The sequence below is a fragment of the Lacerta agilis genome, chromosome 4, assembly GCF_009819535.1.
Source record: "Lacerta agilis isolate rLacAgi1 chromosome 4, rLacAgi1.pri, whole genome shotgun sequence".
NCBI lineage: Eukaryota > Metazoa > Chordata > Lepidosauria > Squamata > Lacertidae > Lacerta > Lacerta agilis.
This window is the reverse complement of record NC_046315.1, coordinates 80,515,954-80,532,698: the sequence shown is the minus strand read 5'-3', so window position 1 is coordinate 80,532,698 and position 16,745 is coordinate 80,515,954. Positions and strand designations below refer to the sequence as shown.

At 40.7% G+C, this 16,745-nt stretch overlaps 1 protein-coding gene across 10 annotated transcripts in view; it reads right to left on the bottom strand.

Annotated features, from left to right (window-relative positions):
• The window catches only part of NALCN (sodium leak channel, non-selective), a 181,009-nt gene that overhangs the window by 64,222 nt on the left and 100,042 nt on the right, over positions 1–16,745 (bottom strand). For all 10 annotated transcript variants that reach the window (XM_033147806.1, XM_033147807.1, XM_033147798.1 and 7 more), the window contains 2 exons: positions 10,466–10,597; positions 6,959–7,126 (listed from right to left, as the gene is read on the bottom strand). In XM_033147806.1, the coding sequence (XP_033003697.1) occupies positions 6,959–7,126; positions 10,466–10,597 (300 nt within the window). The remainder of the gene's footprint in view (positions 1–6,958; positions 7,127–10,465; positions 10,598–16,745) is intronic.

Below are 16,745 nucleotides of genomic sequence, written 5' to 3'. Positions count from 1 at the left end.
GTTGCTTCTTACAGCATATTGTTACAGCACGTTAATTTAAAAAGGGTTAGTGAGGCTCAAAAAGAACGAAGTATTGAAATACAGGACCACAGTTCAACTAACCATTGCTTTCATCTTGAAAAACCACATGTCAGTTCTTAAGTTCTAAATATCAGTGTAGTGCAGGCATAGGCAAACTTGGCTCTCCAGATTTTTTGGGACTACAACTCCCATCACCCCTAGCTAACAGGACCAGTGGTCAGGGATGATGGGAGTTGTAGTCCCAAAACATTTGGAGGGCCGAGTTTGCCTATGCCAGGGGGAGTGTGTACAAGGTTCCATGTGGTTTTAGGCTTATATAATATTATCCTAAATGTCCCATCTTCACCCCAAAACACAATACTCTGGTTAATCGTGGCTAGTGCAGTTACTTAAAAATATAAATATTAAGCTTTTTTATAAAACAAAAAAACATGTATTTGAAAAACAGTGCACCTTAAAACAAACAGAAGCATTGACGTGGTCAAAATGATCAATATTAGTCATTCCTTAAAATTCAAACTAAAACAAAATGGACAGTAAGCAATTTGTACAAAAGAGAATGATTATGTTACTGCACTGTGAGCACATCAGTTTTCTTTTCTTTTCTTTTGCAAATGTATCTTCAGTTTAAATGCAAGTATTCATTTACAAAAATCAGCCTCATCTCCTCTGAGAAACGGGCGGTACCTCAGGGTTTAAACATTTTGACAATATTTCAGAAACAACTATTTCCAAGACATAGAACTATTGTGTCAAAGTTCTAGAGTGTCCTTGTGTGTTTAATTATATAACGTCCCCTGCCCACCAGCAGTTGCTTGGCTTGTGATGGAAGTTTCCATCGGAGCAGCTCACTGAGACCGTAGCACAAAGAGTCAATGCCATGGTCCTGATCCAGTTCAACCCTCCCGATCCATGACAACTATTTAGAGTAAGGGGGGGAGGGGGGAGGTACAGCTATCTTGGGGTCCCTTCCTTGGGGTCTCTTCCAACTCTATAATTCTATTAACTTTCAGGAACACATATTTAGTTTTCCCTTTAGCACGCCTTCTTCCTTCTTTCATGCTTCCTCTCTCGGTCCAGGATATAAAACCCCACTTTTTACATGTACTGGTTACATCTTGCGTGTTTACGAAGTGCCCTGGAAAACCAAAGAATCCTCTTGTTGCTGTTTTTGGGGGCCAGCAGAACAGAAGAAACATCACTGGAACATCGCCCTGCAGTTATGCAGAGTTGAGATTCTAGGACAAATACATAGGAAGGTGCCTTGTTGGGAGCAAGACCATTGGTTGGTCTTGTCAACAGTGACTGGCAGCAGCTCTCCAGCATTTCATACAAGACATTTCCAGTCCTACCTTGGGATACCCAGGATTGAACCAGGAGCTTCTGCATGAAAAGCATTTTCTCTACCTATGGCGCTTCCTGGGACATATAAAATAATCACACAACAATAATTGCTTACAAATATTAAATGGAATAGCTGGAACATGGAATGAAACTGCTCTTATAGATCCTTCTTAGGTGTTAAAAAAAGTTTTGTTTTAGTTTTAGATTTTGAGCAGTTTCCCACTTAACTGTTCTGGTACAGGTGCCACTGCCCCCCCTCTTAAATTGCCTTAATTGACATTTAAGTAGTACATTAATCTTTCCAGGAACTATTCTGCTAGTCCATTTGTTTTCATTAAGAGAGAAAAGTGCGGGGCAATCTTCAAAGTTCTTTACTTCCACCAGTCCCTACATTTACTCATGTGCATATGGCAGAAGTACTCTGAACATCCGATGGTGGCATTTGAGCCATATGCAGTTCAATGAAGCTTGCAACAATTATTATTATTATTATTATTATTATTATTATTATTATTATTATTATTATTGCTGCTGCATTGGCTGTCATGGCTTTAAATCTTGAACATTTATACCTTGTTGGAGGAAAATGTACAGCAACATTGTTCACGATGCTAAAGATCATCCATGCAATGAACGTTCGTTTTATTGCAGGATATGAATTTGTGATATTCATTGCAATTTTTAACTTTATATTCTTGCTTATTATAGTTTTGCCCTACCAATTCTCCATTGAACTCAAGCCAGCAACTATTCCCCCCGTTCTCAAATACATCAGCCAAAAAGGTCTCCGTTTTCCAGAAATGCTTAAGAGGCATTTGTTCTGGACAGGATAGTCCAGAACACTGTCCAACCATCTCATCCTCTGTAGTCCCCTTCTCCTTGTGCCCTCCATCTTTCCCAACATCAGGGTCTTTTCCAGGGAGTCTTCTCTTCTCATGAGGTGGCCAAAGTACTGGAGCCTCAACTTCAGGATCTGTCCTTCTAGTGAGCACTCGGGGCCGATTTCCTTGAGAATGGATAGGTTTGATCTTCTTGCAGTCCATGGGACTCTCAAGAGTCTCCTCCAGCACCATAATTCAAAAGCATCAATTCTTCAGCGATCAGCCTTCTTGATGGTCCAGCTCTCATTTCAGTGGGGAGAACTAAGCACATTTTGGCTGCATCGTGCCATGCAGGAATACATAAAAAACCCAGTGTGGAGTAGGAATACTAGATTTCCTCCCTTTTCCATTTTGTACACAAGAGCACACAAATTGTGTTGTAAAAAAAGATTACCTCTTTGCAGTTTGGAAGGTGAATGGCAGCCCTAGTGGTAAGCAAGAGTGACTGATGCATTGAAAATAAAGGAAAGGCTAATAAATATTGCAGTCTCTGCTGCGCAGCATGGAAGCATAGGCAGGTGAAAAGTAGGTCTGGCAGATAAATCAGGGTGTGTTTAACATGGGAATTCCTTTCCCAACTACCTCTTTGCTGCTTGGCTGGGGATATTGTAGACCTGTCATCATAAATATTAGAATGTTGGAGGATTTGCCTAGCCACCGGAAGTATCTAGGTGAACATAATCTTTAGAGTCGGTTGATTTAGAGACATGTTACATCACTCCCTAGGAATTTGATTGCTCATGGATATGGTGGATTTCTAACTGTCACACTGGCACAAATGGTAATGCATTTTGCAACCTCCCCTGTCATTTGCCGGTAGTAGACTTGGATTGCAGAAGGTGACCTAAATCTTTCAGTGCGGCAGTTGCTCCTGCTTGAGAAACATATGCATCTTTATCTTTACACAGTAAATTTAATGAAGAAGCTGGCTGTAAGAAAAGTTTTGATAACATGAACATTCTTCATTTAATGGTGTGCCAGGAACTCTGCAATTCTGACTGACTGAAGAATCATTCCTAAAGCACTTTCAGACAGGTGTCCTTTCTTCTTCTTCTTCTTCTTCTTCTTCTTCTTCTTCTTCTTCTTCTTCTTCTTCTTCTTCCAAATATCAAATAATAAGGTCACAGTTGTCTTGAAGGACTCAGAGCATGTCCGTGGTTAAAGGAAAAGCCAACAGTGCCTAGCTTAGAATTTACTACGAGGATTTGCCTAACCACTGGAGCATCTGGGGAGATTAGCCATGCAGTACTAACTCCAGATCTTTACTGCTGCAGGGGTTAGGATAGGAAAGGCCCCTGCTGTATTTAGCTGGGCAGGATGCTACCCCCGGTGCAATCCCCATGTGCTGGATCCAAACACAGCTGTGTTTACCTGGAACCGGCAAAGCAATATCTATCTATCTATCTATCTATCTATCTATCTATCTATCTATCTAATCCACAATGAATTTTTTCCGTTAAGCTTCCACAGGAAAGAAGTCCAGGAAAGAAGTCTTCCTTGAATAATCACTTGCATTCATCATAGGCAAAAATATAAGCAAATGATAATAACCAGGGCTGAACAAATAAATTGCAAAGTGAAGCTAAAAATCCATCTTTGTTTCCAAGTTAAATGCATTTATAATTAAGATGTAAATATATATACTTAATAAACGAGTCTGAAAGCTCACTGGGGCAACCTAAGTATTTCACAGGCAAGGATATACCTATTTATTTTTAATCTTTATCCATAGCTTAGTCGGTAGAGCATGAGACTCTTAATCTCAGGGTCATGGGTTGGAGCCCCACGTTGGGCAAAAGATCCCTACATTGCAGGGGGTTGGACTAGATGACCCTCATGATCGCTTCCAACTCTACAATTCTATGATTCTATAACAGTTTCCAGTAAAGGAACATTTGGCACACAACGCATGGGAAAGCTGGGTTGATGTTTTATTTTCTCAGGCCCCATTGAAACAGGAGCTCTGTGACAAAGATTTATTCAGGATTGTCATTCTTTGTTTTATGCTTGAGAAATCTAGCTTGCCACATAACTGATGCTTCTGACTGCAGTCAGCTCCGGAAATTCCCATTTGTTGAAATAAAGAATCCTTATATGTTCCAAGGATGTTTTGATGCTAGCACATATTTTTCTGGACGGATTTTGCAGATCACCACCAAGTGAATAGGGAAAGCTGCCCAGATTTCCATAATTTCAGAATACATGACTCTTTTCAGTTGACTGGACCCCGTTCACAGTTTTAAAAAGATTTATCTGCACTATTCATTATTTACTCTTTATGTATTATTAATCACTTGCCATTCATTTCAATTTGTTTATCAATAATGCATGAGGGAGAGTTGAGTCCGCCTCCGCCCCCCCCATTTTTAAAAAAGGAAATTCGCCGCCTCATTGGCTATGGTTGAAAACTGCAATTTTCTACCTCCAGAAAACATTGTTTTGGCTTAGCTCATTGAAACCGTATTCTCTGAACGTTTTTTTCTCATGCCAAGTGCCTGTCGAACCTGCAAAAGGGTTGCAGCTGCCTTAGTTGGCAAACGAACAAGGAAAAACAATGGATTTTTTATTTGGTAGCAAGAGTTGATTGTGCAGTACTTGAGGACTGGAAGCTCCTCACCAAAGAATTGCCTCGTTAATTCAAATAAACGAAGGGCTCCCTCCCTTGCTTGCCCATTTTCTGCCTACAGTGCCCAGTTTATTCTGTTTCCATGAGCCAACTGAACCATGAATCGTTTTCTGCTTCTCAGGCCACATCCTTTGGTCACCTTTCTGCTGACTGGAATCTCTAGTCCATTTTTAATTTAAGAGCTGTGAAGTTTCTTTAGAGCCTCTTCTTTGTTAGCTCCTTCTTGTCTCAGTTTCCTGCCTCCCCAGCTCTTTTCCTCAAGTCTCATTATCCACCTATACTTCCTTCAGGTTCATCATTCTCAGCCATGCCCCAGTCCACTGCCTGCTACTACACTGTCCTCCCTCAGTCTCCATGCTTTCCAGTTTAGCACAGGGCTGGTGACATGGGGCAAAAGGTTAGATTCCCCCCCCCCCTTCCATCCCCGATCCAAATTAGGATCACCAACACTTGGTTTACGTAAAGCAAAACTGAGTCTGGCCATGCAACTCCCATGTTACGTGCAATGCAGCTTAAAATTCTGAGCCATTGTACCAGCTCAGCTAATCAGTGTAAGAGAGTTCACCTTCACAAGCACAATTCAATATAGATTCTCCTCTGCTCTGAGAATATATTCCAGGAACAATGTAGGGATCACACAGGCTCATAGGTTATGTTAAATAAGCTTTCCCATTACCAAAAGAAGTCAAATGTAGGGGCTTTCTGTGTCATATGCTGGCCTACTTTCTGCACAAAACATTCAGTCCAAATCTGAAGAATATACATATACAAAAGAGTTCCAGTTAATTTTTTTTTATCTTCATGACCTTCAAATAACAAAGCATTGGCGCACAATGCAGCCAAAATAGTGTGTGTGTGTGTGTGTGTGTGTGTGTGTGTGTATGAAGTCCACTGACTTGAGTAGAAAATATTTAAACACATGCTTAACTTTCCCATTTTAATCATTGGGACTTTAAGTGACTGACTTTGTAGTGTTATGTTCAATGCGCACCAACAATCTGAAGATTGTTTTATGAGTTCTGCTTTACGCTTTATGAGTTGTTCTGTGATGCTGCCCCAATTGCCATTTTGAGTGGCACTCTTGCATTATAGTGCAACAGAAGTGGGATTCCTTCCCTCATCCACTGGAACACTTGTGTCATGAAAAGTTACAAGATTTCAGCAGAAAGCAGTCATGCATCTACTGTAAACAAAGGAGTATGTCCACTCCAAAACCTTTGCAGGTACAAACAGTATTCAAAGTGGAAACACATCTAATACCATCATGAGCACAAATAATTTTGAATGCACAATAAAAATCACAGTTGGAGGGGCCCTTGTTTACAATGATATTCTCTGGAGCTTTGGAAAACTCTTGTGGCACCCAATTAGATGTGAGTAATGTATGGCAGGGTTGCCATATATCATAAAGTGAAAATCCAGACACAAAAGTTGTTGAGCTTCTTTTGCAAAATCTCCAAAACTAATGAGGTATTTAAGCTATTTTATTTTATTTTTACAAAATTTGCCCCCAAAAAACCAACAACCAAAAAAAACCCCCCAACACTTCCAATACAGGCTGCCATATGCCCAGGTTTTCCCAGACATTTTAACCAATTTTCAAAAGTTGAGCCCAGACGCTGTTTTCAATCGACAAATCCTGGGTACGTCCGAGAAATTCCGGACGTGTGGCAGCACTAATGTATGGGCTACTACTGAAAGCAAACATATTTATATTTCCTTCATTTCTATCCTTCATAACATCTAGCCAGCTAAACTATTTGAGATGACAACATGGTGCTGCTGTGCGTTTCCCGAACCCCAACCCCATTCCCATTCCATGTCAGCCATTTGCAGGCCAAGGAAACTCAAAAAGCACTCACATCCTGCCATACATTTAAGATCACTAGCATTGAGGGGCAGAAAGAGAGAGGAGACTTCGGGTACTGCTATCAACATCAGCCACACACTAGACATACTATCTATTTTTACCTTTATAAAGTAGGTAAACTGGCTATTTTCCAATGAACCTGAAACATCCATGGAACTTACTCCTACCTGATCATATGTATGATTCCAAATCACATCTTTCCCTTATAAACTGTACCTGAAAGTATGTAAATTGTGAATGGTAGAGGTCTGGATAAATATGAAGAGTAGTTCCAATAACCAGCAGTAGCTCAAATTTGTGCAGAGATGAACTGATGTAGCCAGTAAATCCCAGGCACCAGATCTTCAGAAGAGCTTCCAGATCAAACAGGACCGTAAATGCAACCTGGGGGGAAGATATAAGGGGGGGGGGAGAGTCTTCGGATCAGACATTCAGAGATCTCCCAGAAATGCTTCTTCTATTCCCCTGGGGCAAGTTCAGAGCGATCAGATGGGTAAATTGTGTCCTCATCACCGAGGGCACATGTTGCAGTGAAATCACTAAAACTGACCTCACTTGTTTGTGCGGGTGGGATTCTTTCAATAGCCACAACATCCAGACTGGGGTAATTCTGGCCAATGGGGTTGATAGAATTTGCAGCTGGGGGACCTATTTATACCGCTGCACGTTGCGTCGAGATTCCTCTTAGCACCTCGTGCACTGGATCACCCGCCCACACTCCCTATATTTAGGGTCTTGCTATGCCAACGTGGGTCGTCTGCTTTTGGGGCAGAGCCTGGTAGGAATTTTCCCATTTGGCTGATTGGCTGGTGCCACTTGGGTTTCGCCTGCTGCATAGCAAATCGTCACAACTTTGTAAGGTTTGGCCGTTAGGCGTTGGTTCAAGGTGTGGTGGAGGGGAGGTTGTCACACCTGCCCCTCCCAATGTACGATAGGGTATTCCATTAAAGGAATCCAGGTGCTGACCATGCTTTGTGTCCGATCCCCTTCTAGGGGTTAGGGCCACACCAGAGTGCCTGGGAGCATTTTGGTTTGAGGTTGCATCTAAGGTAAAACCAATGCTCCCCCAGTCTGTTTACCCTTGCTGACTTCTGTCGGTGTCCAGTTGTCAGTGCTGCCCTGCTCTGGAGGTGTAGGTGCAGCTAGTCGAACCAATGCCTAAGCAAACCACTCACATTCTGTATTCAATAAAGTTGTGGCCAAAATTATGCCAATGACCTTAAACTAATATTGGTGTCAACTGTGTCTTTCTTTGGGAGGTCTTGGGGTCTTCACACGCAAAGCATTTTAAAGAAAAGTTAGTTCCTTAGAAAGCTTTTGTAATATGTTTTTGCTTATTACAGTTACCGCTGTTGTGGGGTTTTGTTTTGTGTTTCATTTATGCGGCCTTTGCTGTCATATCAAATCTTGTTATCCTGTAAATATTTAAAGTAAACAAAGGTTTTCTTTTATACAGACCTTTATCTCAAGTAATTCAATTCATATTTCTCCCCAGTATCTGTCACGCTTCATGCAAAAATACAGGTACACATGGGTGATTTCACACATCAAGGTTTACACAAACTACTGAGGGTTTCTTTGCTACTGCAGTGTGAGAATGTATGCATGAGAAACATACTGTGACACATCAAGCAAGGGAACATCTAGGTGATTTCCTCCAACAAGATATATGAGCCTGTTTACAATCACCACTTCATTTTTGTCATGGTTTTACTGATCTCTCTCCTCTACCTCTTCCCTCTTTGCCTTTTTAGTTTGTAAGATGCTTTTGGATACAATATTTGTATTTGAAAAGCAGGATAAAAACATGACAAGCAAAACAATTTCTGCAAACCAGTCACTTGAAACATGAATGCTATATATCAAAAATATATCCATGTAAAACAAAACCCAAAGAAATGTGGACATTTTTGTCAACCCCCTCCTCCCACATAAGCCCTCCAAATGTTACCAGAACGATGACACTTTTCACTGTTCCATTATGAGAATATTAACAATTACAGAGTTAAACCTATTTTAATGTGTTCCAAAATTGTGTGGGCTGGATGATTTGCATTTTATATGCTTGTCAAAGGAGCTCAAAACCACTAATATGTGTGTGTGTGTGTGTGTGTGTGTGTGTGTGTTTTTATATATATATAGTATCAAAAGGTTTGCATAACATTTGGTTAAATTTTAAAACACCTGACTTTTTTTAAAAAAAAGACTAGAGATGGGAGTATCATTATTTACAAGAGAAGATTGTGAATCCAAGCTGGCACCCCTGGTGAGTGTTTCAGTAGTTCTTGTTACCCATGTAATAAAGGAGACCTTGACACAGCAGAGAGTGGTGAAGCTGTAACTTGAACAATTGCAGTTCAGCATGCTGTCACCTCTTTTTGTGTGCCAGAATAGCTATGCCTCTCAGGAACTATAAAAGGTGAGGAGGGGATTGTGGAAGCGGAGTGTGTGGGATGTCACCCAGAAGCACATTTTCCACCCAGCCTACAAGAACGCTCTAGGAGACAATCACCCTATGCACTCCAAATTGTTCATGTTTGAGCAGGGTAGTGTTTGATGTGCCATTTTCTTTGAAAAATGGCAGTGCGTAAGACTCTGTGCTGTAACATATATATTATTATCATTACTTTTAATGCTGTGTCCCACAAAGCAAACCGGGAGTACCCAAAACAAAGCAGAGGCCTCTGTATTCTCTGGCAGCTTGCTAGGGTGCAAATTGAAACGGGCAATTAAAAAAGCAAAACAAAACATGGTCTGACGAAGATGTATAGTCAGGACCTATGGAATACCAAGGGTGTCAACAGGTGTGTTTATGTGAATGAGAGGGAAGGGTAGCAGTAGAATTGGTCCGCTAGCAACTAGCAAATTATCATATCTTGCAAATGAGCATTTGGATCGGGGCAATGTGCAATGATGAGGATTTCTCTGGTGTGTTACTTGCTGTCGTTCCCTCTTACAATGAAAGTACTGTGTGTACTGACCGCAAAGATGCTCCAAGAACAGAACCTATTTTCCACCCTTGACACCAGAGTCTGCATACACACATCCTCACTGTCGTAATGAAGGGCATTTGACTAGTAATGAAATAACTACAAATGGTCCGTCTTCTTCGGGGAGAAGGGGAATAGTCCACATATGCAGAAAGTACCTAGGCTGTGCATTTACGTCGTGAGAACATGAAAGATCTGTTACATATTGCGACTGACTTAGGCGATATTGGTGCAGGGGAATTACATAGGCCACTATTAAGGAATAAGTGACGTGCATTTTGAAGCAATAAATATTTTCCTGCATAAAAGCGGTTTCCTGAAATTAGCTTAACTTTGTTTGTGGTGTGACGTTATTAAAACATTTTTTTCCTTTTAAGAAAAGAACCAATGTATGATTTTACCCAACCCCTACGTTCACTACACTCCTGTTATGAAAAAATAAAATAAAAAATGGGTATGACCTGCTGATGGTACCCTCCTGTGTGAGCTCATTATTACTGTGATTTTGTGTGAGGAAATGTTCTTTCAGAAAAGTGCAGGGCAAACTTGTTAGTTGTTGAGAGGAAAAAAAGATAAAAGAACAAATCAGTAAAGGATTCTAACTGCGCTTTAAGAGTAATAATAATAATAATAATACAAAATGGCACACTTTCAAAATTGGTTGACATTCGCCTGGGCTCACTTACTTTTTTTTATTACTGAAGAAAATCTGTGGCAATTTCAGGGTACTCACCTCTGCAAGGTAGAATTCATCGTATTGGCTCTTAAAAGTCTCTCCCTTGTAATAATTGCTAGCCGCAACAATGACATCTACTGCCACCATGCTCAGGATAAACATATGGAAAACTGAGGACCTCATCATTCTCTGTAGAAAAAACAAACAAACAAAAAAACATGTGGAGCCTCTCCTTTAGGAAAATAAAAACTTTTTAAATCACATGCAAAAAGGATGATGTTCACACTGACAGATGCAGCAACTAGGAATACTGAACCTAGAAATTGCCATGAAATTTCTTTAACTACATGCTCCAGGGAAGGGTGCCACAGGTCCAAGGCACAGCACATGCTCTACATGCAGAATGTCCTAGGTTCAGTCTCTGGCATCTCCAGAATGATCAAGGGGATGGAGCAACTCCCATATTAGATTAGATTCTTGCAATGCGTTAAACGTAGGGCTTCTTCTGAAGGTGGTTCGGGAACTTCAGCTAGAGCGGAATTCAGCAGCCAGGTTGCTACCCGGGACAAGGGGGTTTGAGCATCTCTCCATATGAACCTTCCCACACCCCGAGTTCATCCTCTGAGGCCCTTCTTCGAATGCCTCCTCCACGAGAGGTCCAGAGGGTAGCAACACAAGAACTGGCCTTTTCTGCAGTGGCCTCCGGGATTGTGGAATGGTCTCCCCGGCGAGGTTTGCCTGGCGCCTTCATTATACACCCTTATGCGTCAGGCAAAATCATTCCTCTTTAACCAGACCTTTGGATGATTGACAACAAAATGTGTTGGGGAGGGGGTGGGGTTATTCTTGGTTTTATTTTTATTATGCATTTTGTATCTTTATATTGTGATTCACTCCAGATTACAGAACAGATAATTCTTAGGAGTAGCCATAAATCTCAGTCAAATGCATGTTGGGTACACACTTTGATTACAGTCTAGTCTAGCGCTGTAGCCAAATTGGACTGGCGAGCTGTAAGGAAAATGAAAACAACCCTGGAGAAGCAGCAGACAGGAAAACCTAGGTGGCTGTGAAAAGACATTAAAAACATTGGAGAAATACATTTTGTTTCCACCTCTCCCCCTACCCCCTGCTTTGCCACGAACAATTCCCATGGGGGAAAAAGAAATCAGCATATTTATTTGAATTCTGGCCCAGCCACATGCAGTATTCTAAGGCCTACATTTGTTCCATTTTGAACTTTTTATACTATATAATTTTTAAATGCATTCATTGGCTGGGGGAAAAAATCACTCATTTCGGAAACACCCCGAGCCAATTTTGCTCTCAAATCAATACTATGCCACCCAAGTGGAATGTGCGAACAGAGTTTGTTCTTTGGACAGAATGGAATCAAACAATATTTTGAACAGTTGCCTGATCAGCTGTGTGCCACTTGGATTTCAGAGCTTATCAGAGCACGCACTGTAGGAAGCTATTGTAAAAACTTGAGAAAAGAGGTGTTTTGCCAGGTGTTGTTCATTCTTAAATTACTGTATTTTTCTAGTGCTTCAAAGAGCCTCTTAAACAATATGGGGAGGAGATGAAAGCAATACTCTGGTGTAAGTGCCAGGAATCTATATGATAGGGGAAAAAACTGTACAGTATCAATACTGAACCACAGATTACCTTCCCTGAGCCCTCATCCACGTAAATAAGGTTATAATTAGATGCGCACATATTTGCATAGTGTCAGTGCGATGGACGGAGACTTACTCTGAAGGAACAGCACAAACCATGTCTACTTATAAGTAAGTCCTGTTGAATTCAATGGGGAGTGCTCCGAGATAAGTGGAGTTGGAATTGTAGCCTGAAGTATCAAATAACAAGTTTTCTGATATTATGGCACGTCATTTATTAATGCAAAAAGCAGGATGACATTGTTCCTTGTCTGGAGGTCATGCAGCAGATGATTAAATGTGCAATATCCCCCAAAGTATATGTCAACCTGTAATAAGCCACTTTTAATAATCTGAATGCTTTGTGAAATAAATAAGGGCATCTACAATGTGACCAAACTAGAAATCCATAGAAGGGAAGACAGTCTGCCAAAGGTTTGTTTAATTTAGGCAGGGACTGCAACTGAAATGGTGCATGACTATTTGGAAACCCATGACCTCAATTTTAAGCACAGCTAGAAGGTGGTGAGGAAGTTGGATCAAAACCCTGCCCCGAGTGCTCCATCTTCTATGGAGCAAATGAAAACCGCCCCAGGGAAATAAAGCTTGAATCGGCTAAAAACAGCTGGAGTAAAACAGATCCACTATAATCCAGAATGTCATGTAGATTCTGGGAATAATAGGTGGGTTTTATTTTATTTTATTTTGAGCATTTGTACTCTGCTCTTCAGCCAGAAAGGCTCCCAGGGCAGCTTTCATATAACCAAAACAAGACAGTCCCTACCCACAAGTTGACAATCTAAAAGAACCCCATGAATCTAAAATACAACACAACAGTCTGTGAGTGGGTGAGTCTTCTTACTAAAATGAATTAAAAATCTTGAGAATTGACCTTTTCCACTTTTTAAACATGCTTGGAGTATTATGGGGCAGAACCCAAATCAAAGCACAATGCTTCTAATCATGGAGTTCCATGTGGTTCTAAGTTGCTCGGTCTCCTTCCAGCTTTCGGAAGGGGCAGGACAATATTTTTTTACCAGTTCCTTCCAGGTCTGTATTAACAAGGCTTTTACAGCACCGCCTTAGTCTACCTTGAAGAATGGTACCATCTACTTAGGCTACCAAAATCTGAGTCATCATTATGTCCCGCCCCCCCCCCGCCCCCATTTTGTCTTGAAACAAGACCAGCTTATTACACCCTCTGTGTGCTTTTTAATCTATGCTCAGGACATCAAATTGTGTCTCAAAGTCTATAAACTCTTTATCATGCTTTACCCTCTGTGTTCTGTTTCTTATATTGCATCGCATGTTTTCTTTTGACATTTGTTTTCAAACAGATTTTGATACACATTGATATTTCAAATACATATAGCAGGTCTGGGTGAGCAATTATTAGAAAGATGAAGATGAAGATTTGTCTCTTATTTAATGTTAACAAGACATATTTAAGCAATGTGAATTCTTGCTTTCCTGCCTTCCGTGATTTGTTAGTGGATATATGAATTTCTATATCTTTCCCACAATGCCATTATCAGTGGGTGACATCCAATTATTTCCACCCAACACTTGCCCAATAGGACTTCCCTTTCCTCTCCTCCCCTTTCAAGGCTCCAAAATCTGCTCCAAAGGGTCTCCCAACCCTGTAGAGCAGATCTGGGGGCAGAACAGGGGTGAGGAAAGGAAGGGTAAGTCTCCTTGTGCAAATGGAAGTACATTCATATGCCACTGGATATTACTCTATACTTATTTCCTTGTCACTTTATTTCTGTATATCTGCAAATTTCTAAATCAGCCACAGGATTCACAAAGGAATCTGCAAAAGGAAATGCAAAATACTAGTGTCAGCAGTGAGGCTGGGTTTCCTAGGAACTAGTGTGGTTGAGACATGGCAGCAAAATAAGAAGAATCACAAAGGCCTTCTTGTAAGAAAATGGAACAAAAACAGCTCAATATTGTGGTGCTATTTATCATGCTTACATGACTCTAGTGATTTTGATGTCTACACCAAAGGGGGGGTTATTTTTCTAAGGCTTGCCACTCTGGCTTTGAGTACAATGCACACATGGTGTTTGCTTGGGTATTGTACTACTGGTGCTTTTAGCAAGAAATGCAGATCTTTATTGTGACATTTCCTTAAAAATGAAACACATTTTTCTGCTTCACAAGTTACAATTTAAAATTGTGCAGAAAGTGGTTGTTTATGTTTGTGTGTGTTTTGGTACAAGAACTGACACCCAACTAAGTCTTACTCTAAGCAGACACACTGAAATCAATGGGCAAATCACTTAGGTCAGGGCTGTCCAACTACCAAGAGACTGCAATCTACTCACAGTATAAAAAACTGGCAGTGATGTACCCATTGTCATTGGAGCCACAGCTGTTGAGCTTTTTTAGGGAGCCAGAGTTGTTGAGCTTTTTTTCTTTTTGCTGGGAGGGGGTGCATGACTTAGGTCAACTGATTTCAATTGGCCTCCTCTATGTTTGACTGCTGGATATCACTCTATAGCGGATGCATTCAACATGGTACCCTCCAGATCTTGTTGGACTACAACTCTCATCATCCTTTGATGCCAGCATCATCTGGAGAGCACCACATTGGCTATTCGGCTATTCCTGCCCTGGCTCTGAATACTTCTTCCTTTAAGTCAGAAAGAATTAATTATTTGAAGCAGACGATCTTGATGCAAAATACCAGCATTGACTGTGCCTGAGCTGGAAAAAGGTATGAAAGTGCTCTTTCATTGTCAGCTGCAAAGAGAGAGAGAGAGAGAGAGAGAGAGAGCTAGAAACTAATACCTTTTCTTGGTAGGTATTTATAGGTAAACACTCAAAATTGCCCAGATACCAAGATCGCATTTTAAACCAAATGTCAGCTTGCAAACGAGCAAGATCAACGTCACATCATTGTCTCTAGGACAATAAAGTCCCCAGCCTTTCAACAACCATAATTTGGTTCCAAGAAATCTAGAGAGTGACAGGTATATTATAAAGGAAACCTAAAAATACAACAGAGTTCACAACAGCAACACATTTAGATGATTATCCATTCAAGCCTTAAGATTGCTGACCAATCGTCACCTTCAAAATACAAACTTTTCTGTACTTTGTCGAAATTACAAAGTAAAACTTGGGTAAGTTAAATTATCGATTGACTGCTTTCCTCTTTCGCTTAGCAACCACATTTAGCACCTCAGAACGAAAATTATTCCTGCACAAAAGAGTACAAATAATGCAGGTTAAGTACTCTCTTGGTGTGAATGTACGGAAGGTAGGCTTGTTTTCTGGCTTTGTCCAATTCATTGTAGCCATTGTACCCTATATGGTTTTATCAAGAATGCTTAAATGGCTATCATCAGATAGCATTTGAATACATTGTATTCCTAGTGCACAAATAGGTTTTATCAGGGTCGCTGCGCTGAACTGAGCACAGGATGATGAAGAGTCAGAAACATGGGCTACCGGTATTATCTACCCGGAGAATTAGACACCATTAGATTCCCATTCTTCTCAACGTGAACAGCAGCTGAGGCTTTGGCAGAATTCTCCATGCTGATGCTCCTTTGGTTCCTATATTGTCTGAACCTTGGCATCCACACAAGGAGTGAGCAGATGGGGTGTGTAATATGGAAAGATCTCTGGAAGAACCTCTTTTGCCTCTCTGGGAGGTTCAGGACAGAGGTGGTTTTAGGTTGGTGTGCCCACTGGGTGCCAGACTGCAGGGGGCACCCAAACAATGCTGTAGAATGGGATGTGAGAAGCAGCACGTGCAGAACTCTATCATTTAGAACTTTTTTGCCTTTGTGTCTCAGAAAGCACAGCATACAGAAAGAAGAGCCCCACTGGATTCAGCAGCCTTGCTGGGGACCAGATTGGGCCTCTGGTTTGACAGCTGCCAATCATGTTGCCCTTTTTATATGTCCATTTTGGATATCTTCCCTGCTTTATTTTTATTTTTTACTTATTTCATAAAATTTGTATACCGCTTGATTGTAGAAACCCTCAAAAGAGGTTTACAAAAATAATAAAACAGTAAGATTATTGGTGAAAACGACCACAAAATTAAAACCAGCAAAAAAGTAAAAACACATAAACATTCTAAATATTTGGCAATATATATCTTCCATTGTGCCAGTGAGATCAGAAGAAGTCCTTCAATTTGAAGGTGCCAAGTTAGCATCTAAGCATATGTACCCACTAGAGAACACTGTATAGTTACATTTCTTGTACTTTTGCAGGATTTTGTTTTCTTTTGTCCTGGAAATAATGCAAAGGATTTGCAAAACCTGTTTGCCAGAGGCAAAGGTAGAATAAGTAAACAAACAATGAGAAGTGACTGATCCTCCTCCTCCCCCCCCCCAATGGCTTCAGTGCTCTGACAAAGCTGTCTTCGGTCTTAATGGCCTTGCTGGTGAATCTGGACAAAATGTACACTCTGTCTTGAGAAATATTTCTCAGCTGGTACTTTCCTCAAGCAAATAATATTTCCTAAATTAAATTCCTTTTTAATACTCACACCTGCTCCCATCTCAGTATCAGGTGAATCACAATGTTCATAATATAGGAAACACATAATTTATCCACTGCTTCCCTTATTTGTATGTTATCATAGTTGTCAGTGCCAGTCTTAGATCTTTTTGCCACCCAAGTGAAAAATCTAAATGGTCCCTTACTATCACTAC